At 39.7% G+C, this 26,051-nt stretch overlaps 2 protein-coding genes across 8 annotated transcripts in view; one reads left to right on the forward strand and one right to left on the reverse strand.

The window, feature by feature from the left end:
- The window catches only part of DNAJC1 (DnaJ heat shock protein family (Hsp40) member C1), a 91,108-nt gene extending 77,841 nt beyond the window's left edge, over positions 1 to 13,267 (forward strand). For both annotated transcript variants that reach the window (XM_088150394.1, XM_088150395.1), the window contains 3 exons: positions 6,605 to 6,653; positions 9,213 to 9,700; positions 12,414 to 13,267. In XM_088150394.1, coding sequence (XP_088006520.1) covers positions 6,605 to 6,653; positions 9,213 to 9,700; positions 12,414 to 12,491 — 615 coding nt within the window. In that variant the 3' untranslated portion in view covers positions 12,492 to 13,267. The remainder of the gene's footprint in view (positions 1 to 6,604; positions 6,654 to 9,212; positions 9,701 to 12,413) is intronic.
- A 1,533-nt stretch (positions 13,268 to 14,800) lies between these two features.
- The window catches only part of MLLT10 (MLLT10 histone lysine methyltransferase DOT1L cofactor), a 127,190-nt gene continuing 115,939 nt past the window's right edge, over positions 14,801 to 26,051 (reverse strand). For 5 of the 6 annotated variants that reach the window (XM_088150388.1, XM_088150387.1, XM_088150389.1 and 2 more), the window contains 3 exons: positions 23,477 to 23,579; positions 18,988 to 19,179; positions 14,801 to 15,681 (listed from right to left, as the gene is read on the reverse strand). In XM_088150388.1, the coding sequence (XP_088006514.1) occupies positions 15,637 to 15,681; positions 18,988 to 19,179; positions 23,477 to 23,579 (340 nt within the window). In that variant the 3' untranslated portion in view covers positions 14,801 to 15,636. The remainder of the gene's footprint in view (positions 15,682 to 18,987; positions 19,180 to 23,476; positions 23,580 to 26,051) is intronic. The other variant, XM_088150390.1, reaches the window with a different exon arrangement.

The raw sequence follows: 26,051 nt of genomic DNA on the forward strand, positions 1-26,051 counted from the left end.
ATAGCATGGCTGGTAGTCTCTGGTGCTTTTATATTAATATTAATCTGTTCTTCAAAGTTTCTCCAGAGTTTTTTTTCCCTCTGCAAAAAAGAGGTTTAGTTTCTAACATCATTTTCAGGGTGCTTTAGAATTTCTTTAAAATTTCCTGCTGGTGGTGTTTTTGAGCTTCCTTTATAGTAGGCTGTGTTGTTTCTATAACTCTGTGCAGCTTTGCAAGCTGAAGCTGTCTCCTGCTCTTAAAAGCCCTCTCAGGAGAATTTTGTTTATGCTGTCCACAAAGGTGTATATTATTTGCATACTGTAATATAATGTGTTTGGTGTTTGGTGAAGCAGCAGTTCCCACATTTTCAGGAATCATGAAATCATGCAAAGCCCCTCTCCCCTTTTTTGTGTACGTGGTTGGGGCCACCATCTTGACTTTTTTACCCCCTGCTTGTGGATACCTGTCAGCAACTACATGAAATGCTCAGAACATAATTTTAGCCATGTTATCCTTTAAAATACAGATATTATTATAAATTATATTGACTTGATAATTATATTTTTGAAATGTATTAAAATCATTAATGATGAGAAAATGCCTTTTAGTCTCTTCTTCTTGTGCCATATTGAGCAGGCCCACATAAATATTGGCCTAGTGTTTGTACGACCATTTTATGGAGAGAAACTGCATCAGCCTGAATCTGCTCAAGCTCTAACTTTGCTATGTCTGTATGACTATAAGAATTGTTCCTAGAAATTTAAACATTGGAAACAACTTAGTTTTGCTTTGAACCCAAACGAAGCAAAATAAAAATCTTCTTAAACCAATCAGAATAATGGGACCATATTTTTATTTGCAGGTGAAAGGGTAATGCAACCTTTATTAAATTACTTTCCTGGTTTGGGCTTGTGGTATGTATTAGATTGGTCCCTCCCCCCTTTTACAAATGTTTCAATTATGAAAGGGGAACTGCCTTCAGTTCTCTTTAATGAGAGTTCCTGCCAGCTGACCTAGTTAGCTGAACTGGTATTCCATGTCTATCTCCACACATCTGTTTTTTGACCCATTTCCCCCTTGTTGAATTTGGAGCTCTCATTCCTGCCTCTTACTATTTGAAGAAATAATTGAACATGCTCCCTCCATACTCACGAATAGTGATGGGTGAGCTCCCCTGGGTTCAATTAATCAATAATCACTCCTTCCAGATTTTTGATAGGACCAGTTCCATTTTTTCCAAGAATTCCCTCTTGATTTGTAATGCTGGAGTGTGGATTGGTGCACCTGGAATATCTCTATTCTCATGGCTGCCTGGAATTAGTGTTGGGACTCACTGCACATGGGGCCATCATCTTCTGACCTTTTTAGTGCATGGATGGAAAACTGAAATGGACAAATCCTTCCATATTGTTCTGGGATACTAACTTGGGGCATAATTTTTTAAATAAGGCAATGGAATGTTGTGTTCAGATGGATGAGTTGGTCAGAGAGGCATGAATGGGGAAGCTTAGCCATATAGATGGCTTTCAAGCAGTCCAGTGTATGTCCCTGTTTTCAGGGAAGAGGTAGCAGGCTAAGGATTAGTCTGCATATACCTATGGAGCTTATTTCCTATATTTTATTTGCTCTGTTCCATAGAGGCATATGGAACGGGCTTCTGCTGAATTAATGCCTGCCAGCAACTATATTCCTAAACTGTTTTTTAAAGCAGAATGTAGAATTAGGGGACTTTGATTAGCACTCCACCTTCTGATAGATTCTTTCGTCAGATCATTCAAGTGTAGTCCATATAAACTTGATAAGATTGGCATGATTTTCTTGCTGTTTTCTATGTGCTATGAAAAGGAATGTTTGGAATTGTGATGGGAAACTAATAATACTTAGTCTTGTACTAGTAATGCACATGGAAAGTCAACAGTGTAAAGACCTCTGTAATTCAAGGTGGCACGTAGCTCAGAGTTCTGACTTTACCACACCTGCTGCTTTGGTTTATCTGCAGATAGAGGTAGTTGTAATTTATCATTGGAAGAAATTTTGCAGGGACGTTGAGGTTCAGATGATGGTGATTCTGGTGTATTTATTTGTTCATTACATTTATTACCTGCTTTTTGTCCAGCACTCAAGATGATATTGTACCTCTTCCAAACTTCATCCTCTGAAAGTGGAGAGAAAATGACTAGCCCAAAATCACTTAGTGAGCTTCACAGCTGCCAGAATTGTCTATTACTCTTAACAACTATACCATCAACTCCCCTGAGGTTTTGGTATCTCCCTTTGTACCACTTCAATATTGTTGCTTGTCTTCTAAGAATTCCACCATGGTACACTGGTTCCTGCACAGGTGCTCAATCACGTGGGCCAGCTGTTACAGTATGCAGTCACATCCTACATGTGGTGGTGACTTAGCAAGTTGTTGCAGCACTGAATGTTTTTGTGATTAATCTGGGTCTTGGTAGAATGAATGTATTCAGTAATAGCTATATAGTGTTTGGGGAGGAGATAACATCATTCACATGTACGCACTCATATCCATTCTGTTGATTAAAACAGTTTGGTGTAGTGCTTAAGGTGCTGGCCTAGAAACCAGGAAGCTGTGAGTTCCAGGCCTCCCTGGGTGACTTTGGGCCAGTCACTCTCTCTTAGCCCAACCCAACTCACAGGGTGGTTGTTGTGGGGAAAATAGGAGGCAGGAATATTAGGCATGATTACTACTTTGAGTTGATCAAATGCATAAAAAGGTGGGATACTAATAATAATACAGGTATTCCTTGGGTTATGACAGCAATTGGGGCCAGAATTTCTGTCGCTAAGCAATGGGGTCATAAAGCACAATGTCATGTGACCACATTGCTTAGAAATGGCAATCCCAGAAGTCCTGGTTGCCATCATAACCCCAGGACTGCACAGGTCATTAAACAGGAAGAGGCAGGAATCCCAGGCAAGCAAGCCAGTGGGGGTCATAAAGCACAATGTCATGTGACCACATTGCTTAGAAATGGCAATCCCAGAAGTCCTGGTTGCCATCATAACCCCAGGACTGCACAGGTCATTAAACAGGAAGAGGCAGGAATCCCAGGCAAGCAAGCCAGTGGGGGGGGGGGTGTGCGTGTGCCACAGGCATGCACTCCAGAGGGTGGGGGATGCCGCGAACAGGTACTCTGGAGTGTGGGTGGGCAAAAAAGGGGCAGGAGTGACTTCCTGCCAGCTTCCCCATTAACTTTGCTTGTGGGAAGCTGGCAGTGAACGTCTGAAATCACAATCACATGACCGCAGCTCGCTACAACATTGCAATTGCAAGCTGGACACTGAGTGCCCAGATCATGATCACATGACTGCAAGGATGCTGCGACAGCCAGAACTCTGAGGACCAGTCATAAGTCCCCCAGGTTCAGTGCCATCGTAACTTTGAATGGTTGCTGAATGAGTGGTTGTAACCTGAGGATTACCTGTAACAACAACAAAAAAATTAAAACCAGTCATTTTTCTAACAATTTTTTTTTTCAGCTGGATAATTTGAAGTATTACTTAATTTGCCAAACTTTTTTCAGGCGGAATTTCAGTATAACTGATTACACTGAAATTTTGAAAGGAAGATCAAACAGGGAGGATAGTGTGTGTGATAATCTTGGGTAGTGTATGTTGGTGCAGGCTAAAATCTCGAGTGCTATACACAGTATTTTATGCCCACATGGAAGCCTTTTACTGCTGATGGCAGCCCCGCTGTTTCCTTTGACCCCCTGGGCAGTAAAGGTTGTGGGCCCTTCTGGAATAGCACTCTGTGAGGCACACAACTGCTGCTGAAAGTAAAGCTGGGTGGAAGTGCCTTATGAATATGGAAATGGGTTTCTGGATCCAGGTCATTATTTTCAGAAACTTAAAAGAGAGTAAAAATTGTGAAAATAAAATAGACTGGCCTGCAAAAGAACACAGACTTTAATATGGTTATTAACTGCAGGTTTTCTGAAGTGACAGCAAAGAGCTCTACAATTCCATCCTCATGAAATAATATCATTTGCTCGCCTGGGAGGAGGTAAACTGATTCTGCTAGTCTCTGTCGCCACTAATCTCTCGTGTTCAGGTTGCAACAGCAGACTGATGTGGGATTTGCTTTCTGCATGAAAAAGGCCCAAGTAAGCCATAAAAAAACAGGCAGGTGGATAGATAGGAGCACGTTTTTCTAATTAAATGGTGCCTGGCACTGTGAGCGAAAGCGGGTGCAGTTATAAAAGCATCCCGTCTTCCCAGAGAAGCTAGGACAACCGTTAGCTCTCATTGGGCTGTCTAGTTGGAGGGTTACAGGTAGAAAGACATTACCTGTTGGATTTTGTGGTTATTAAACATGAGGTGAGGTGTTAACTTTCAAACAGTCCAAGATTTATGTTAAAGGTATTTAGATGGATTACTATTATGACCTCAGGGAATTTTCCTAGGCAAGGGATCCCTGAAGAGAGATGGATGTATTGATCGTATTGAAGAAAAGGAGAGTTACTTGAAGGTGCATCTGTCGTTTTAAAAAAGGACCCAAAGCAGGATACTGTGGCTTGCAAATGATAGGGTTGTTCCCTTTTTTGAAAAACAAGTTTAGAGGCCTGACCTGGGTTTTGTCAGGAATAAGACAAGTGAAAAATGTAAGCCTATCTTGGTCATATGAGAAGAACCAATGTAATATAGTTTCTTGATCTATTGCATGGAAATACATTTCGTTTTTACCCCCACCCCTCACACTTTTTATCCTATGATAAAACCCTGAAAGGCTAAAAAAGAGTGACTGGAGTTTCAAGGCTGAGTGGGTCTTTGAGTCTGAGTGGGTCTTTGAGTAGTCCAAGATGCCAAACCACTAAACCACCTGTTTGTGTGTTAAAAGGCTCAAGTTCAATTCTGTACTCCCATGCCAAGCTCACCAGACTTATTCTGCCCATGTGCTCTTATTTGGATTTTACAACTTTCGCCGAACTCTTCACTGCCCCAGGCAGCATGAGTAGTGATAATGGGTCCCAGAACTTGTAATTCAGCGAATGAGGAGTGTTATCAGTTTTCTACTCCAGATTCAGGCCTTAATCTTCACTCCCTGTTACGAGGCTCCAAGGCACGGCACAAGAAGGGTACTAAGCCATAGCACTTTGGCTTCCATATTACTTCAGCTGCTAGACAACAGTTTTGGGCAGTGTAACATTGCTGTTGGATGCTATTTTAGAGACAGGAAATGGTTCCAACTGGAGTGGCCATAGGGGAGAGGATTCTTGACTCTACTTTCCATTAGGAAATCTGTTGTGGCAACAATTGTTTTTGACAAGAGAGGAGGAGATTTAAAGCTGTTTCTTCTGTGCTGGACGGTGCATGTGTATGTGTAAGAAGATAAAGAACAGTATTTTTCAAACTTGGCAACTTTAAGATGTATGGACTTCAACTCCCAGAATTCTCCAGCCAGCATTGTATTGTATTGGGACAAAGAATAATCTCTCAAATAATTTCTTGTCTAGAACTGTGGTGTTCCAATTGCTATTGGACTCCAATTCCTGTCAGTCCCAGCAGACCTGCCTCATAGATATTATGGCAGTTGCGTAGATGTAGAGATGTACTTTTAATGTAACCTCACAATAAAGATAGAGCTCTACTTCCGGGTATGCTTCTTGTCTGGACTACCTCACAAGGCTGACATCAGTCTCCCAAATCTGAAAATACATCTCTCCCCCTTTGCCTTTACAATCCAAGAAACTAGGGAGGGTCCCTTCTGAGATATTTCCCATGCCCCCATTCCTTCTGCAGACTCGTTGTTGTTGTTGTTGTTCAGTCGTTAAGTCGTGTCCGACTCTTCGTGACCCCATGAACCATATTGCGCCAGGCCTTCCTGTCCTTCACTGCCTCCCTGAGTTTGCTCAGTTTCATGCTCATTGCTTCAGTGATGCTATCTAACCATCTCATCCTCTGCCGTCCTCTTCTCCTTTTGCCTTCAATCTTTCCCAGCATCAGGGTCTTCTCCAAAGAGATCTCTCTTCGCATTAGGTGACCAAAGTATCTGAGCTTGAGCTTCATTATCGATCCTTCCAATGAGCAATCAGGGTTGATTTCCTTTAAGATTGACTGGTTTGACCTCCTAGCAGTCCAGGGGACTCTCAAGAGTCTTCTCCAGCACCACAGTTCAAAGGTATCAATTCTTCGGCGCTCGGCCTTCTTTACCTCTTATCTGACCATTGTCTGAGGCTCTTCCTCCTGTCTGCCAAGGTCATTCCCACATACCATTACCATAGTTTAATTACCACTTGTTGACAAATAACCTTTTTTGTCTTAAGGTAAGGTAACATTCACTCCATGGTGTGCTTTTAGTGAGCAGGTTTCACATTGCAAAGAGTGGGATGGAGGTGTTCTGGCACAATTAATACTTTTAGAGAACTTATTGACAGGGGTGTCCACGACAACCATAGTATCACAGGGCAAGTACAAAAGGAACAGTTGGTGTCATGACACACATTTTGTCATTTGTCGTCCTCCCCATGGATGCCCATACTTATTGATAGTTTTCAAATTCAACTAGATTATGTTGATCCATTTTTCCAAACATTTTCTAAGCTCTCCTACCAAAACCATGTATTGAAAATCAAATCATTTCTCCTCCTTCCTAAACAGGTTACAATGAAAGCCAAGCAGATTAAAGATTCAGTTACATGTGCTCCAGGTAAGGTGCACCTATATTATATACCTCATGGTGGTTAAAGAAAACCTATTTACCTTTAAGAATTAGTAGCTGAGCTTGTTTTTTCCCTCTTCATTCCTCATTTATTTTCTTCTGTGTTACGCGTTTTCGGTTGCATGCCTGCATGTAGTGACTGTCCTTTTTTCCCCCCTTTGGATTGTATATTAATTTCTAGGCATGGCTTGGCTGAAGAGCAAGGCTAGAGTGCCGACACCCACAGGCTGTATTGTGGCCCCTCAAGATTGGGCCAAATTTTGATGGCCAATTGGCCAACATTTTGGTGGCTCCATAGGTAGAGGCTCATTCAGAAATAAGCATGGAGATGGGGCTAGTTTGCCTCCTAGATGCTGCCCGCTGCTACTTGCTCTAACAACACTCCTCCACCCCAAAACAACCTGAAATCATTGTTTTTATGGCAATTTTGTCCTTGGGGGATGGGTTCAGGAATTTAAGAATGAGAACAGGGACAAAATATTTTGAGAGGCAAACCACTCTCACCCCTACTCTGAAACCACCACACCTCCAAAAAATGCACTCCCAAATAGAGACTTTTTAGGAAGATTATGGAGGTACAGGTAGGGATGGAAGCAGCAGGTGTCCCAAAGACCTCTTACTCCCATTCTTAGTCCCCCAAAGCATTTAAAAATGTTCCCCAAAATATCTCCAGATGGCTTTCTGCAGCCCTCAAAAAGAGAGTTGCAGCATGTAATCCCTCAAATGTTCCCACTTCTATGGCTAAGCATATAGATATACCAAAGAACATGTCTTCAGATAACAACTTAATCCAATGTTCTTTGTAGAAATAGAATAAAATAAAATATAACTGAGTTTCTTTGCACTCTGCTCACCTACTATGCTGTACGCTAGGGAGAGCTGCCTCCTTAAATCTGGGATAGGTGGAGTAGAACTTTTCTAGCCAAGCGTTGTAGGAACTGGGAATCACAGAATCTAGTCTTCTGTTAATGCAGCCTTGAATGTTCATAGTGCTCCACTAGTGGCAGGATAGATGGGTAAAAATACACTCTCCATTTTATAGTAAACTACCATATTTTTCCGACTATAAGACGATACTTTTTTCTAAAATCCTTACCCTAAAAATTGAAGGGCGTCTTATTCAAGGAAGTCAGCCGAGAATCGCACGGTTGCAAAACTGCCCATACTTTGTTTCTGCAGAGAGGCTTCCTCCTATTGCTAGCCTCCAATCACAAGTGAAATAGCTTGTCTCCCAAACAGACTTCCTCCAATCACGAGCCTTATGTAACTGACGTCAGCTGATGCTGAACAAACCAATTAGAGGAAGCTAACCAATTAGCTTGTTTGCAGAGACAAGCTAGTGTATCAGGTAAATGTTAACTAATTACTAAATAAAAATGTGTTCTGCACTATCTTTAAAATATTGATTTCTTAATTTTGGGTTGGAAAAGTGGGGGCCGTCTTGTACATGGGGGCATCTTATTGTTGGAAAAATACGGTAAGTCAATGAAGCTTCCTTACCAGGATTGGAAATTACTGCATAGCATAAATCAAATTAATGTATTTGGAGAGAAGAAGTCCTCTACACCAGGAAGGTGGTGCTTTTTCTGGTGTGATGGTGACACATGGGCTTTGACTGGAATGCTAGGGGGACCTGTTCCAAAACATAGTGAGTTCAGGATCAAACCTATATTTAATTTTGTTTCATTTACATTTAAAATTAAATATAGGTAGTGGTTGCTTGCCTGTTATGTATTTAATATTTTTTCATTCCATCCCTTTTTTTAATAATTCAGTTTTTTAAAACCAAAGCTTTTAGGAGGTTGTGGAGTTCTCTACAGCCATGGGAAAGTGGCAACCTCCAAAGTCTGTAGAGCTCCTATGTCCAGAGTAGATAGAGTAGTAGTGGATGAAAGGTGGCCCTAGGTACAACAGCCATTACTAAGCATACTGGCTGCTTCTTTTGAAAACAAATAACAGGCAGAAAATGAGCTTCTATGCATATATGCCTTCATTAAGTGGATAATGTGAAACTCTGCCTCAAATTGTCAGCAGTGCAAAGAAAACAAAAATATGTGACATCTGTTCCAGAGCACCAAAAGATGAATTAAAATAACTAAGGGTACCATTGATTAAACACCGTGGCAGTGCATTATTCTTCCATTTCAATGGGAGCACTGCAGTTCATTCATTTCAGTGTATCAGTGCATAGAGGAGTGCATGTTAACAAAAGAGCCAGAATATAACGGAAGACCTCTTAACATCGTACCTAATTGATGCTATTTCTGGATTGTTTAAACTAAGTGTGACTACCATGGAAACATACAAGTAAAAATGAAAGCCTGACTTTATTAGCTGGGAATCAGAATTACATCTGACTAAGTCTGGATTTAACCTACTGTGTTTATCAACTCTGATTTTTGAATACAGGTGTCAGATGTTTCCTGGGCTGCTTCAAGCACACCCGTGAAGCATACTTTAAAAAAAAATCTGTAATTTGGAATGTTGGTTCTCCTCATCTTCTCCCTTATCCTACATTAATCTGATATGTGTGCTGTTTTTCAATAGGTACTATTAAATTCTCAGAGTTGAAAACTTTGGCCCAAAGCTCAAGATCCAACAAGGCCAATGTTAACTTACCTGATCTTATAATCACTCAACGGGAAAAAGAGGAAGAGGAGCAGGAGGAAAGAACGAAATACAGTTATGATCCAGAAATGATAAATAAGATCACAACAGATGAACAAGAGACTGGGTTAAATGAAGCCAGACATCGCAAGCGGAAAACAATGCCAAAGGCTGCTGAAACAATAGTCCCAGGGACAAAAGAGACAACGGAGGACAAGTGTAGAGGGAAGCGCCAGAAGGACTTTGACACTGCAGAACAAGAGGAATATAGTGATGATGAGGCCAGAAGAAAAGAGAGGTGTCGCAGTTCAGATGACTTGTGGACTCAGAATCAACAGAAGCTTCTAGAGCTGGCTTTACAACAGTATCCAAAGGGAACGCTGGAACGTTGGGATAAGATTGCCAAATGTGTTCCGGGAAAAAGCAAGGTGAAGCCATAGTTTTATATAAGATTAAAACATACTGGTGTTGGCTTATGTTATGTTGATTTTTTTAAAAGTTAGTTTTAGAAGATTAACCCTCTTAAATTTATTGCAGTTGGCTCAGTGTATTTTAAGGGTAATGATAAACAAGACTTTTGCCTGTATTTGTGACAAAGCAATAGCCTGTCCTTTTCACATTTCCTACCACCTGTTTTTCTGAAAGAACAATAGAAGCTAATTCAACCATAGTGCCTTAATGTGCAGTAAGCAATTAGATATTCTGTTTAGAACACCAAATAAATGTTGCATAGTTTGAAATACAGGATACCAGTGAGGGCCATAAAATCATAAGCCTGGGAAATAATGGTTGTATCCCTGGTCTATCATGTAATCTGTTCACAGCCAAGTTTTAAAGGGCCAGTGTTGCACAAGAGACTTGAAATGAATGAACAGCCTCCTTGATTGAAGGTCCATCTGAGGGAGGAGAGCATGCTCTTCAGCTTTCAAGTAGATGTTCGAGAACCAGCCGTGGGTGGTAACTAACCTCTCTTCCCATGTACATTCCTTGGTACTTTCAATGTGGGACTTTCTGAGTCTTGAATTCAGTCTGTACTATAGTTTCTAAGTTGCTGAGGAAGTCCAAAAATTAGTTCTCCAATGTACTCGATTGAAAATTTGCTGAGACATGGTGGCAGGCACCTTGCAGAATTGGTTCATGTGCACGTTGCCTCCACTCTTCACTCCTGTTTCTCCTAGACAGGTCAGAAGACAGGTGAAGTGGTATATTCAACAGAGAAATAGCTAAGTAAGCTGGGAAGTGATGTCCTGTCTTTCTTTCTCCCCCCAACTTGCTGGTAATCTAATGTTTTTAATTATCAAAGCATGAGGGGTGGGGAAAGAGAATATAAAGGGAATGTACCAAAAGAACAGTCCAAACAACTGATTAAGTAGTTTATTAAAGGGAAGATGAAAAAAAAGAATAGGGAAGGTACATGATTCTAAATCTGAATTAAATCCTGTAGCAGGAAGGTGACCATATTGAGGTAAGCAATCCTAACAAAAAAAATTCAGAGGCTTTGTAGAGTCTCATGCATGGCCAAAGATGGACAATTGAAGAATAAGGGCACTTTGCCAGGTTTTATGTTATTCAGTAGGGTAATCAAAGATTGGCAGCTGTACTGCAACTAGCCAGGAGGCAGCCGTTCTCAAATGTAGTGGATAATTAATGCCAGGTGAGACTTAGGGCAGATTAGTTATATCCTTGCTTGTCGCATTGTGCTGGGTATATGAAAGATAATGTTGGCAAGGACATGGCCAGAAAGGGGGGTTGAAATGGTGCATCTATCATGACTATCAAACTCGAGATTTTCAAGTGAAAGGTACATCATGTTTCAGTTATATAACCACATTAGAAGTACTTGCTTCTGTTAGAGGTACACAAAGCAGAGGGAACCCTGTGCTCCGGTCAAAACATTTCCTGAACCATAGTAGGACAGTAACTGTTATAAGCAAAAAGCCACACAATAGTCACCAGTGCTGCTTACTGCTTTGTCAGGCTTGTGAATTTTGAAAATGTTTTAATTGTAGGTATACATTGGAAAAATTGATACAAATGTGTTTGTACATGCAGTGAACAGAGACTTATAGCCATCGTTATGTCTGCTGGAAAAAAATGGCCTAGAATTTCTGAGGTGCTACTCAGAGTCTCATGTCTTGACCTGATGCTTGGAGGCTGGGAGGGAGTGGATGAGGTGAAGCACACCTTAGCTGAATCCCAGCAAGACAAATTCATTGTTAGTGCAGAGCCGATGTGGATCCATGGATGTTTCAGCTGTTGGCTTTGATGGGGTGGCACTGCTCTTGAAGGAGCAGTACACACTCTTGAGGGTACTCCTGGTCTCCAGGGCAGCAGCTGCAGGCCATAGCCAGGAGAATCTTTTGGCTGAGTCCCACTAGTCTGCCAGTTGCAACCTTTGCTTGATCAGGAGATACTGGACAATGAATCATCCCCTTGTCAACTCAGTTACACTGCAATTCATTTTACATGGGAAAGCCCTTGAAGACAACCTGAGGCTGGAGCTGGCAGCTATAATAGGTTTAATAGCAGAGTAACATTCTGCAGGAGCTGCATTGGTTGCCAGGCGGCTTCCAAGCCCAATTCAGAGTGGTGGAAAAGCCCTATAAAGCCTTAAATGGCCTCACCCCTTATTACCTTTGGGGATGTTTGCTCCAGATGGAATCTGCCAGCTCAACCTGATCTATCAAGGGTGCTGCAAGTACTGACCCCACAAGAGCTTGAGGGGACAGAGGCCTGCAAGACAGCCTTCTCATTAGCAGTGTCCTCACTAAGGAATACTCTGTCCTGCAAGGTCAAGCTCCCACCTTTGTGACTTTTAGAAACCAAGTACAACATTTTTTGCGAGGCCTTTGGAGTGGAGGGTCCTCAGTAGCTGACAGTAGTGGAGGACGATATGGTTCTGTTTGCAACTTTATTATGTGCATTAACTTTTTAATACTCTAAGTATAGTGTTCAGTGAATAGGCCACATACAGATTGTTGTAATAATTGTACATTAACTTTTTTCCATAAACTTAGAAAACGTTTTCCCTTTCCCTCCTGCCAGTGTAAATTGTCTATAATGCCTAATGTAAATTTTCAAGTAACTTTTAACAAATGAAAACTATGCATTAATACTCCACATTTCTTTCTTTTTCTGCAGGAAGAATGTATGACTAGATACAAGCTGTTGGTTGAACTTATACAAAAGAAAAAAATGGCAAAAAGCGGAATATTTTGAAGAATGTTACTCATCAAAATGAAATACGTTAAACATCATATGCAGTGACTTGTATTTTTGTACCTCAGTATTTCAGTATGTCATGTGCCTTAGTAAAAATCTGTAAATTTTACACCTTCAATTTGAAATATGTGTTAATAGAATCAATGTATTTTTGTACAGGAGATTTTTCTTGACAGTGTGATAATTGGTATTATAAGAAATTATGTTACTTGGAATACATATTGGAATAACTGGGCGATATCTTTTAATATAAAGTCATGTTGAAGGATGGGAAACATGGTGTCCTCTAAGTATTTTGCCTTTCAGTTTTCATTAATAACATTCAGGCCCTAAGGATATTGCATTTTCTGTTTTATTATCATGCAACATTGGCACTACATTCAGCCTATTCCAGTGGATCATGCAGAGGTAGGGACATGCACAATTTTGTCAATTCTGAAATAGAACACTCCACAGAACTTCAGACAGCTCCATTCTCAGATCAACAAATTTGGCATATCCCAATGTAGGAACTACTGTTGCTATGGAGATTTATGGAGAATCAGCCAATGGGAACTGAATTCCTCATTTTGTTCTATTTGCCTGCATTTCACCATGGATCCTGATAATACTTATCTTCAGACTTCCTGTTCAATAGAGCAAATTCTAATATATTTATTGCCTTACATTATAATACTTGGTCCTCCAGTTAATACTGGACTGCAGTCACTTCCCCATAAATGACCTTGCTGCCTCAAACTTATGGGAACTGGAAGTCAGTTTACGAGCATCCCCTTAGGAGAAAATTATTTTAATTATAAAAAATACAACGGGTGTTTTTTATAGTTAAAATGTATAGGTAAGTCCTAATCAGCAAATGCATCAAAAGTGGGAATATTTTTTCTATGGGGCTATATTAACTCAAGATGTAATTCATTAGATGTCAGACTTTCAGGCACTCCTACACTCTATATGTGGATGCGGCCACAGCTCAAAAATATATATTCCAGTTATGGAGTATGAATGAGAGAAAACATTTGAATTTGTAGACCAGGCTCTGTTTGCTGACAGTTGGTGCTCCTGATGAAGGCAAGCCTTCATTTCAAGCAGGGAAAATTCCAGTATACCAGAATTCTCGTTTTTCAGCCTTGGGGGGAACAGTGGACTTATATAAGGGACGAAACTGTTGCTTTCAACTTGAAATGTTTACCCATTTCATACCTTCTCATGCTGGGGTGGGCTGGAGGTGTCAATCTGACTTTAAAAAAAAGGTGCTAAAATATGTAATGTTGCTCAAGGTTTAAGAAATCAATTTTACCCCTATTTTCTTTGTGGTGAGAGGGGGTGGGGGGTTGCTGCCATGCGCAGCACATTTTCTCTTCCAGCTAGGGTAAAGTATGTGCAAGTTCTTCCTTTCAGGTGAAAGGATATCAAATACTGTGAAATGACCCTTTTCTCAAGAAAGATGACTCACGTCAAGGCACCTTTTGCTGCTGTAGGAACTGGACTTTCCATTCCAGCTTTATATTTTATAGGCATTTGTTAGCTATAAATTATTCTATAAATTAGAATAAACCTGTTTAAATTCCACTTAAAACATTACAATTTGAGCATCTATCAGTATGCATTAAGAGTATGTTTGTAATGGGACTTAGGTTTCATACATATGAATATAACTGAACACAATGACTAATACATTCCCTTGATGAAGTCTGTATCTTTCATGGCAATTTACAACCATAAACAATATTAAAATTTATTAACCAAAGCTTTGTACATATCTTTATATAAATTGGCAATTTTACATCTAGGCAAAACAACATTTTATACAAATTGTTACAGAATATTAAACAAGTGGTTTAAATAAATTAAACCACACTGATTTACTTTAGTAAATTTATCTACAAAAGTGATTTGTGACTTTAAAAATTGCCATTAATATATAAAAATAAATTATTTTTTACCTTTCAATTAAATCTACCAGTTAGAAATTTTACAAATCAAAATATCCACATTTTATGAATTCTTCACAATACAAAACAGTCACAAAAACTTATTTACAGAAATGAGGTAAGAACTGTGCAATGTTTAACCGAACAATATTGCAGAAACAATAGGTTCTTCCAATTAAGTACACAGTGAAGGTCTAAGTATACTTGAGTATTTTCCACTAATAACTCACACAAACTCAAATTAGTGGCTAGCAACTCTCAAAACTATCTCCTGCTTTACTGCATAGTCATATCATGAAATTAACTCTTCAAAGTGAAATACGTCTTTTTCACCCGTTAACATTTTATAGGAATGGAAAACCTCTCCCCCCTCCCTTTTTTTTTTTTTTTTGGTAATTTATTAGTGGAAAGCAACCCAGGTAATAATTTGCCTGAGCTATCTATAGTGACAAACACTTCTAGTAAAGGCAGATCAACGAGGAAGGCTGCTGGTGCAAAATTGAACACGCTCACGGCTTTTATAACTCATTTAGTGCATGCCCAGCTGTATAAAGCCATTCCAACCCAACAGAGGGAAGCAACAGGCACTTGGGTTACATTAAATATTACCAGAACAGGAGTTACTTTCTTATCTGGTAAGATTTCTATGACTTTTCAACAGATCTGTTTTTCCAGTGATCTTGAAAAATCCATCTCAAAGTTAACTGCTACTTGTCATTTCTTAAGTGTTCTGGCTCTAGCAAAACATTTTTTAAAATTTAATAAGACGAATCACTTAAAATCTGGTTCTTTTCTGAGGAAAAAAAATGGTGCTTCTAAAACACTGATGACAAACCACCATGTCATTGGCAAAAATTTCAAATTTTCTTTGCTTTCTTCAAAAAAGCGATGGAACTAAACATTTGATTTTTAGCACCGCAGTATGTGAAAAGGCTACTCAGTCAGCCACAGAATTCCAATCAGTTGACCAAACTGACAGTGCTCTAAGGTGAAATCTGAGTTCCACGCAATTTGAGGGAAACAGTTCAGTTTCAGTGCAACAAAAAGCAACAAGGTCAAACTTTACAATAAACATCTTCAGGTAGATTCACTTTTCCAGTGTGCAGTCAGCTCATCGATGCGTCTCCTCATACCTGCAGAGAGAGCCTGCAACTCACAGCCTGATGAAGTGCTATCAGCAGGATTTGCAATTTTACATACTCCTTCAAGTGTTAATTTTTTTCCGGTGCAACGGCTCCACTTTTATCACTGAGCCTCTGGAGAAGAGAAGAAACATACAGTTTTACAACTGCTAAAATTGCCAGTGTATTTGTAATATACAATTCATGCATCTAGCCAGAATATATCTGAACTGCAAAGAGATTCTGAAGGATTGAGCACGCTTAGTCCCACCCATCTACCCACATCTGGCAATACTTTCTAAAGCTCAGAAGCAACCCTACAACTGATCCTGTGAAGGGAGGAGTGCTCGGCCTCCAAAGCTGCTGCCAAGGTAAATCTCCATCTGCTAATTGTTCTCCCTTCTGGCTGCTTAGCCTCTTTTGCAAGTCCAAATGGGTACAGAAAGCAGCACGTGGTCCTTGCTTTTGTTCCCTGCTGCTGAGTGAGAGGGAATTCTCTCTGAACTGAGTGCCACTCACTCCTGGGGGAGGGATTGGAGAGGTCACCCCCATCTCAAGCTAGAAGCCTCTTATCCTGCTCCTTGATTCAGCCAGCTACTGCTTTCGCCACACTATACAAAATGGGAAATAATATTAAAAAGGGTTTGAGGAAGCTCAGGGCATATTCTGTTCTGAATAGCCAAGAGAAAGTTCTGCATTCATCTCGCCTACTATTGAGATAGAAAAGCAGCAAATTTGAAACTAATTAGGTTTAGCTGTGCAGTCATAATAGGAAATTCAAAACAATTTAACAAAAAAACCCTTACAATTTTAGGTTGACGACCAAGTAGTATGCTTCTTCAATAGATTATAAATTCTCACACTTCCTTAAATGAGATTTGACTAAAATATTGGTCAAGTAAATGCTGATGACTAAGGAATTTAAAATAAACTAGGGGACAGATCTTATTTAAGAACAGTGATTAGTAGCTAAGAAAGAAAGGGAACTGAGGTGCAAGCCTGCCTTCAAGCCACTGCCCTTGATTCAAAATTCCTGGCTGTTCATGCATGTATGTGGGACATATTTTGTACATGCTCACAATCATCTTTATTATTTTGCTGGATATTCCAGGGGTGGGCCCTACCACTGAAACAATGTCCAGTATCTTAAAATTCTTCAGGCAAATCACACTGCATGTAACAGTAGGTTTATGAAATGGAACACTGTGCTCAGAAGCGGCATTAATACATGCTTTTAAGACAACGCCTACCAGAAGGAAAGGCAGTTCACCCCCTCACCAGTGGTTAAAGCCAGAGGCATAAATGAACTTTTTTTAAAACTTAAAATGCTTGAGCATTTTAGCCTATTGACCTAATTCTAGCTGTTTGGGTCAGGCTTAGAAACTCACTGCTGGCACAAAGCTGCTACTATTGGCATGAACCCAGCACAGCAGCATCAACAACGTGACCACAGTTGCTCTTTCTAACCTGCAAGGATGGAGGAACTCCAATACCCTAGAAGCCAAAAATACTGAACTACAGTTAGGAACTAGGAAGGTTTTATGCTCATTTTCACCACAGTGAAGTTTAGTTTGTCAGCTTTACCACACAGAGGTACAGGTGAAACTCGAAAAATTAGAATATCGTGCAAATATTCATTTATGTCAGTAAGGCAACTCAAAAGGTGAAACCAATATATGAGATAGACGCATTACATGCAAAGCGAGATATGTCAAGCCTTACTTTGGTATAATTGTGATGATTATAGCGTACAGCTTATGAAAACCCCAAATTCACAATCTCAGAAAATTAGAATAGTGTGAAAAGGTTCAATATTCTAGGCTCAAAGTGTCCCACTCTAATCAGCTAATGAATCCATAACACCTGCAAAGGGTTCCTGAGCCTTTAAATGGTCTCTCAGGCTGGTTCAGTAGGAATCACAAGCATGGGAAAGACTGACCTGACAGTTGTGCAGAAAACCATCATTGACACCCTCCATAAGGAGGGAAAGCCCCAAAAGGTAATTGCAAAAGAAGTTGGATGTTCCCGAAGTGCTGTATCCAAGCACATCAATAGAAGGTTATGTGGAAGGGAAAAGTGTGGTAGAAAAAGGTGCACAAGCAGCAGGGATGAGCGCAGCCTGGAGAGGATTGTCAAGAAAAGGCCATTCAAAAGTGTTGGGGACTTTCACAAGGAGTGGACTGAGGCTGGAGTTAGTGCATCAAGAGCCACCACACACAGACGGATCCTGGACACGGGCTTCAAATGTCGTACTCCTCTTGTCAAGCCGCTCCCGAACAACAAACGGCGTCAGAAGCGTCTTACCTGAGCTACAGAAAGAAAGAACTGGTCTGTTGCCCAGTGGTCCAAAGTCCTCTTTTCTGGTGAGAGCAACTTTTGCATCTCATTTGGGAACCAAGGACCCAGAGTCTGGAGGAAGAATGGAGAGGCACACAATGCACGATGCTTGAAGTCCAGTGTGAAGTTTCCACAGTCTGTGTTGATTTGGGGAGCCATGTCATCTACTGGTGTTGGTCCACTGTGCTTCATTAAGTCCAGAGTCAATGCAGCCGTCTACCAGGAGATTTTGGAGCACTTCATGCTTCCTTCCGCAGACGAGCTTTATGGGGATGCTGACTTCATTTTCCAGCAGGACCTGGCACCTGCCCACACTGCCAAAAGTACCAAAACCTGGTTCAGTGACCATGGGATTACTGTGCTTTATTGGCCAGCAAACTCGCCTGACCTGAACCCCATAGAGAATCTATGGGGCATTGCCAAGAGAAAGATGAGGGACATGAGACCGAACAATGCAGCGGAGCTGAAGGCCGCTATTGAAGCATCCTGATCTTCCATAACACCTCAGCAGTACCACAGGCTGATAGCATCCATGCCACGCCGTATTGCGGCAGTCATTGCTGCAAAAGGGGCCCAAACCAAGTACTGAGTACATATGCATGCTTATACTTTGCAGAGGTCCGATATTGTTCTATTTCCAATCCTTGTGTTATTGATGTCATGTAATATTCTAATTTTCTGAGATTGTGAATTTGGGGTTTTCATATGTTGTACGCCATAATCATCACAATTATACCAAAGTAAGGCTTGACATATCTCGCTTTGCATGTAATGCGTCTATCTCATATATTGGTTTCACCTTTTGAGTTGCCATACTGACATAAATGAACATTTGCACAATATTCTAATTTTTCGAGTTTCACCTGTAGAATCAAAGCTACTTGGTTCATTCAGGATCCAGATCCAAAAGAGCTGTGACAGTACAAGCCACTTGTTTTGAGTTGCCCATCTCCTATGCAAAGGTAACATTTTCTTTCTTTTTAAACCTTTTATCACAAATACCTCTTTTTATATTTTTGTACTGATGCATAGCTAAGACTCTCTTCTGCATTTGAAAAATTTTATGAATTCACTCTGATGTAAATATTATCTGCATATACTTACAGATACTTTTTGAGCTGCATTATCCCCGTGAATGGTAAGGAATGGGTTAGTAGCAGCTGTATGAAGTGGAGATGCTTGAGAGCCTGCCAGCAAGTTATTAATGGGAATCTGTGCTGCTCCCGAAAGCTGCAGTTGCTGTACTTCAGGCTGGTGCTGTTGCACTAGTTGATACAGAAGAGCCTGATGCTGTTCCTTTAGTACAATAGTGGAGGAGCACTGTAGTTAGTCACTTTATAGATGACAATAATTTTTCATGCATTCAGAGAAACAAGTAGTCAAACATGGGTGAAAGCTATGAACTTTTAAGTGGTTCTCACTCAGCCAGGATTTATAGACTTCTATCATAAGGATTCATTTTTCTGACTTCCGGTGGGGACATGGTGGCTTAGCCATCTCTCCGTGAGTAGGGAGAAAACACTGTAGCTGACCGGCAGCTGGCAGCAAGCGCTAGCTGCCCAACTTGCTCCAGATAAAGGAGGAAGCGAAGAAACTGGCCCATACGGTCCCCGGACGGCCATGTCTAGAAAGCTAATTGTGAAGATGGCAGCTTCTGCAAATGGCTTTCGCATTGAGCAACTGGGAGGGGGGGATCCACCTTGTTCGAAGCTGCGGTGCAGCCTTTCACGGAGACCAGAGCTGACCGAACCTCATTTCTTAAACACTTTGGATTATAGCTATTTTTCAATTTAAGAGAGACCTTCCTTGCAACAGATAAGTAATTCTCTTGGGGCTTATCCATAGTTTTGATTTTATATATTTAAAAGAAGAAATAGAGTTTTAATTTTAATCTGATTAATTGGCAAAAAGCTGGATGAAAAGTGGAACTTAAAAGGGACTTAAAATCCATTTATAGTGGAAAGGGAGAAGAACTATTTGTTAAAGGTTTATTTTTATGAAACTCCATCTGTAAAATTGGATTTGATTTTTCTATGGGAAAATTATTTTGTTTTTCTGTGGTTATGTTTGCTGATTGGCTGGATTTTTTAAAACAGAAGATAGTAATTTGAGCCCTCTGTGTATTTTTGGGTGGAATGTGTATGCAATTACAGTGTGAAAGGCACCAGAGGGTGTGAACTGTCTGCTACTTTCACTTATATTTCCTACGGTTGTTTGCCTAGGGGGAGAAAAAAAAATAGTAAGAAAACGGCTAGAAGAGGTTCTTTGGAGCGGCTGTCAGAGGATAAAACTACTTCTTTAAGGTTACTCCAATCAATGTTTGATGAATTAGGAGCTAGACTGAAGTCCCTTGAAAAAAAGAGGTGAATAAGATGGTTAATTTTGAAATGCAAGTGGAGATTGACTTGAAAGGGAATTTGGAGTTCCAAAAAATCCAGGATATTGAAAGTGGCAGGAATAATGATGTTGTGGATTTAAAAATGGATTTAAAAATGCCAGAGGATAAGAGTGATATGGAAAAGGATGCTAGAACGGATCTACAAGTGAAACCAACTGTAGTCACAGTGATTAAAGAGGCCATACAAATAATGGAAAAGAAGATTGATCTGGAAAGACTTTTTAGTTTGCATTCGCAAGAGGAATGTGCTGATTGGTGAGGCTGTTCCTGAGAAAAGCTAAAGAGAAATTATTGGGGCTGTTTTTGGGAGGACGGATGGAGAATCAACTTGTGGGACATTATTTGAAAGGATTAAAAATTAAGCTTTTCAAAAGTAAATAGAAGATTTACAAAGTAAACTTATTTGATGATGGTTAATATATGGATTGAGATTCTGGGAAGTTATTAATGGGATTTCTTTTTTGGACCAGGATTGAATGATGAGGTTTTAAGGATTTGTGAATAATGATTTAAGTTAAAATATATTTGTTATTAAATTTATGATTTTTTCTTTTTATATATGGTAATATGGGAAGTTGATGGAGTTGTTTGAGATGGAGAAGTTGATGGTTTTGATTCAAGATAAGACACTGTGTAATTTTAATGCTAATTGGAAACTTTTGGGGGGGGACTCTTTGTGGGAAATAGAAAAAAAATGAAAATATGTTATATGGATTTGAAAAATGAATCCATATGAATCTATCCATCCAGAAATAGTATGGGTTAATAGAAATAATGGAATTTATGTTGTAGCTTCAGAGTAAGAGTCTGATGTATGCTGTTACTTATATCTATTGTAAGGAGGGTCGGAAGTCAATTATTTTTTTTTTGTTTTTCGTTTTTCACACTTCTGATCTTGACTATTTCTCTTTTCTAATCTTTCTTTCTCTTTCTATCTTCTTTCTTAATATTAGTTCTTGCTAGTTTTTACTGTTTTGTTAAAAAATAATAAAGTTATTATAAAAAAAGGATTCATTTTTCTATAGTTTCTATCATTTTTGTATTCCAAACAAGTGACAATATTATTTCATTACACCAGGGAGGAAGAGCCAAAAATATTCTTCTTAAGGCTCTTCTATACAGAAGGGTTCCCTGCCTAATCAGAGATTATACATGGTAAGACCTGGATACAGAATACTCAGATTCAAATCCTGATCAACTATGAAGCTCACTGGACCCAAATCACCATCTTTGACAAGGTTATTGTAAGAACAACAACAACAACAAATCATTCTGAGCAAACAAGTATGAGAGAACAAATATAGCAGCCACAAAAAAGAAAATGAAAATAAGCAGAAAACCTCTCACTCATCCTGTGAACAATAAAACAAAAGAGAAAAAAGTTGAAAGGACAGGGCAAGAAAGAATATGTCAGCTGTCTTCTGACTGGGTAGACCAATGCAAACATTCAAATTACAACTGAGGAATCTGGCTGCACCAAAGTCAAAATACTGATGGGATAAGCTAAAAGTAAATTTTTGTTTTTGGACAACTGACATGGGAACCATCATGGCAAGATCTTTCTAAGGAACTACAGGCCTAATAGCTTCTCGGAAAGGGGGTATAGCTATCCTTTTGTGTTTTTGCTTTGCACGTATGTGTCCTTTTTGGAGTCAAGATTTAGAAAGCAGGGTGGGGTGGCCTTCTAACTTTTGCTGAAATGTATTTCCCAACAAACCAGCTAGCATGGCCAGTAATTGGGGATGATGGAATTTGTACTTCAGAAATATGTACTGGGTAACAGGTTTCTCCTGATTTAGAACAAGAAATGAACCAACTCCTGGGCAAGACTCAGTGAACTAGGTGAATTTAGCATGCAATAATATCACCCATTTTCTTGGTCATGAAGTGCTTTCTAAAGGAAAATTGTAGACAGCCAATAGGGGAAGATCTTGGTTTTGACTATCCCAATGGGTAGGAGAGCAGTCTGCAAAAGTAGATCTTTAGAGGGATCTGTCCTAAATATGTTTCTGAGATCAAATCATGTGCTTGAAGAGAAATTGGTGAGGACCAGACAGTACAAATCAAATTCATCAATAGCAGGAACAGCAGTAGCATAACTGAAGAAGGCAGTGTAGAAGGAACTCATGGATCCTAGACCCTGAACTGAGGAGGCAACAGGAGCTTTTTCTTATTGCCCTGGTTGAAATCTGAAGCCTCTGAGAAAGTTCTGAATTTTTAATGAGTGATTTTCACAATGTTGATAATGGTGCAAAAGAGATCTGCACATCTCTAGATGGTAGAGAATTCAATCAATCTCTTGGAAAAAATGAGAGAACCATCAGGTAATCTGGGGGACAAAGTAGGAGACTTGGAAGAATATAAGGGAGTTACAATATCTTTGAAGTCTACCATCCCTGAAGTTTGCTTCAGAAAGTGGTTCACAAGCAAGAATTGCAACAAACCTATTTAGTAAATGCCTGGCAGGGATAATGGATGTCTATTTCACCAAGGCAAAAAAGGCCCAGTTCATGCCCATTTGCTCTCACAACACTAGCACTTGTGAAATAGATTCTTATAGCCATAAGGCTGAAGGCTGGACGTCTGTGACAGGAAAAGGTGTCAAAGGAAAATTCTAAGGATTTTTGAAGAAATGCTGAGAAAAGACTAAAGAAAATAGAAATAATAAGTAAGGAAAGAATGTCAGTAAAGCAGAAAAACAAACATGTTAAAGTTGTGATGGCATAAAACAGATTGAAGGAGATCAGTGGGAACTATGTCTAGGGGCCTCCAACAAAACAAAACTGTAAACCCTAGACAGGTCTGAATGGGGCTCTATGCAGCAGAAAACCCAAGTGTGTGAATCAGAGACCATAATGATATATAATTGTGCATACATTCTTACTGCTCCTCTATTTTTTGATGCAATAAATGAAGACACGCTCCTTCCTTCCTTCCTTCCTTCCTTCCTTCCTTCCTTCCTTCCTTCCTTCCTTCCTTCCTTCCTTCCTTCCTTCCTTCCTTCCTTCCGGTGGACATAAGGCATATGTTTTTTATCCCATTCTTTCCTATGTTTTTTAAAACTGCAGATCTTGGGATTATCCATGAACATTCTGGTGTTACTCAGAGATAGACTGTAATGTCTTAGTTTTATAAGCATCAGCACTCATTCCTGAACACTGGAAATATAATTAATTATAAAATAGAAAAGCTTACTGATGTGAATTGTTGAGTATTTAGTAACTGCTGAAATTGCTGCTGCTGTTGATGCAGCAGAAGTTGTCTCTGCTGGTCAGGAAGAAATCCAAGTCCGGAGGCACTGCAAAATAGCAAGACATATTTACTGAGCAAACATACTTGAATCATTTCTATACCATACTTTCTGAAAAAGTAAACCATTTAAAACTAAGATATATACAGATTTATATACATAGGCTGATTATGCATTTCTAAGCATCTACTCAATTCTTATCTTAAAAGCTTTTACTGATATAACATTAGAAAATAAATACAACTGAACTAGCAAAGTACTTAATGCCACTGATCTGATAACAAAATAACTGGTATGTTTAATTGTACAAACACAGAAAATCTCATCCACATTTTCAGTTGCGTGTTGAGCTATTCTAAAAAGCAGGGATGACAGCCATCAAATGCCTCTCTACACTTTTAAAAATATATGAATTTTTCTTGCACTATATAAAAAATAGTGCATATTTTCTGAAACAAAACATATACTTAAAAATATATACTAGTATCAATATAAAATATTTTCAAATTAAGCATTAAAAATCTGTTATTCCCTGCAGTTTCTAGGTTTTGTACATTTTTTATTCCAACTGACAATTCCGTGGCCCACTGCAATCATTCCGACTATTACATTCTAGAATTCCTCGTATGAAGGAATATGGAGTCTCATATTTCCTTTCAGTCAATCACTAAATATGGATTTTTGACTGCTCACTTCTGGAAAATTAACTTTTTCTCAGGTCTCAACTTTAATATGATTTAACCATTAGTTCTATACAAGCTTTTCATATGAAGGACACAAACAAATCTGATATTTCATGAGTCATCTGGAAAAACTCATTTAAGAGCAAATGGGAATAACTGAAGAGAGCAGGGTATACCAAAACAAGTCAAACAATAGCAATGCCGCCTGTTGTACCCATGTTATTTCTGGGACTGCAAAACTTGGGGATCCCATACATTTTCCATACAAAGCATCAACTTGACCACTGGGCAAACAGTGAATGCTAATAATGTGTGGGAAACATACATTTCCTATGACAATCTTAAGACTGAGTTCCTATTTCCTCTTCCAAAGGAGCTTTGAAGACTGTTAACCAGTGAAGCTCTTTTTGAGTCATGTAAAATCTTTCTATACAGTGGTACCTCGGGTTACGAACTTAATTCGTTTCATGACTCTGGTCGCAGCCCGAATTGGTCGCAACCCGAAGCAAATTTCCCCATAAGGTTCAATGTAACTACCATTAATCCATTCTGGCGTGGAGGACAGGGAGGCGGCTATTGCTTGGAGGGAGAGTCCCCCTCCCTACAATCACGTGTCGGGGCGGAAAATGGCCACGGACCACGTGTCAGGGGCGGAAAAATGGCCGCGGACCACGTGTCAGGGGTGGAAAAATGGCCGCAGACCACGTGTCAGGGGCAGAAAATGGCCGCGGACCACGTGTCAGGTGCGGAAAAATGGCCACGGACTGTGTCACGGGAGGGAAAATGGCCGCGTATCCTGTTCGTACCCCGAGGCGGAGTTCGCAAACCGAGGCAAAATTTTGCAGCCGGAGCTGGTCGTAACCCGAAAAGTTTGTTAACAGAAGCGTTCGTAACCCGAGGTTCCACTGTATAGGGTAAAGCCAAGCTGGTACAAATTTCAAAGGACACTTGTGACTAGTTTTATTTTATTAATTTATATGGTTGCCCCACTTGCAAATGTGACTCTACGTTACACTTCAAAATAAAATAGCTTATGATAATATTTAATGCCACTTAATGCTGTAATTTGAGAGAGAGAGAGTAGTATTCCAGTTTATATAATTTATGGACATGGAATAACTGCTTCCTGGAGGTTTGAGGGTTCCTGTTTGTCTTCTTGGTATTTGCTGATCCTTGTTATTAAAAGTTACCCAAACTGAATTTACTGTCAGCATTGCTGGGTTCATTGCCTTATCTGGAAGACAAGTTCCTTCTGCTACCATTAAAAGGTCAACAATGATTCTTTTCTTAAATAAACTAAATCAACAATTTTCAGACAATAATCACTCCATATCAAGCATACTAACTTTAAGCTTCAATAAAGGATGGCGGCATCTCAAGTTGAGGCCATTTGAATAACCGGAAGCAGTTTCTTTGACAAAGGTATCCAAAGATTTGACTAAAGAGTCATCAATATGCAGATGAACCACATATCAAATAACCATTTTTATCTATTAACTTAAGGAGACTATGGAACTTCTGAGCAAGGATTTGGAAACAGTTATTGAATGGATGAGCCTGAATAAACTGAAGCTTAATTCTGATACTGAAATTGTACTAGGGCGAATAGGAACTGATTGGCCTGAATGGAGGCTCTCAACTGCTTCTGGATGTGACTGCACTCTCTCTGAAGGTCTAATGCTGCAACTTGAGATGCTCTTTGACTTGGTGGAGTTAAGGCTAGATGGTGGCAACAGCAAGAGTGCCTTTAATCTACCTTGCGATAACAGACCTTGCCTCATGCTTGTCACTGGCAGTTTGGAAATACTGGCTAACACAACTCTATTGTTGGGATGCA

Source organism: Python bivittatus, unplaced genomic scaffold (assembly GCF_059951505.1).
Source record: "Python bivittatus isolate LINGU-HERP-01145 unplaced genomic scaffold, Pbiv_v1 ctg000610_np1212, whole genome shotgun sequence".
Taxonomy (NCBI): Eukaryota; Metazoa; Chordata; class Lepidosauria; order Squamata; family Pythonidae; genus Python; species Python bivittatus.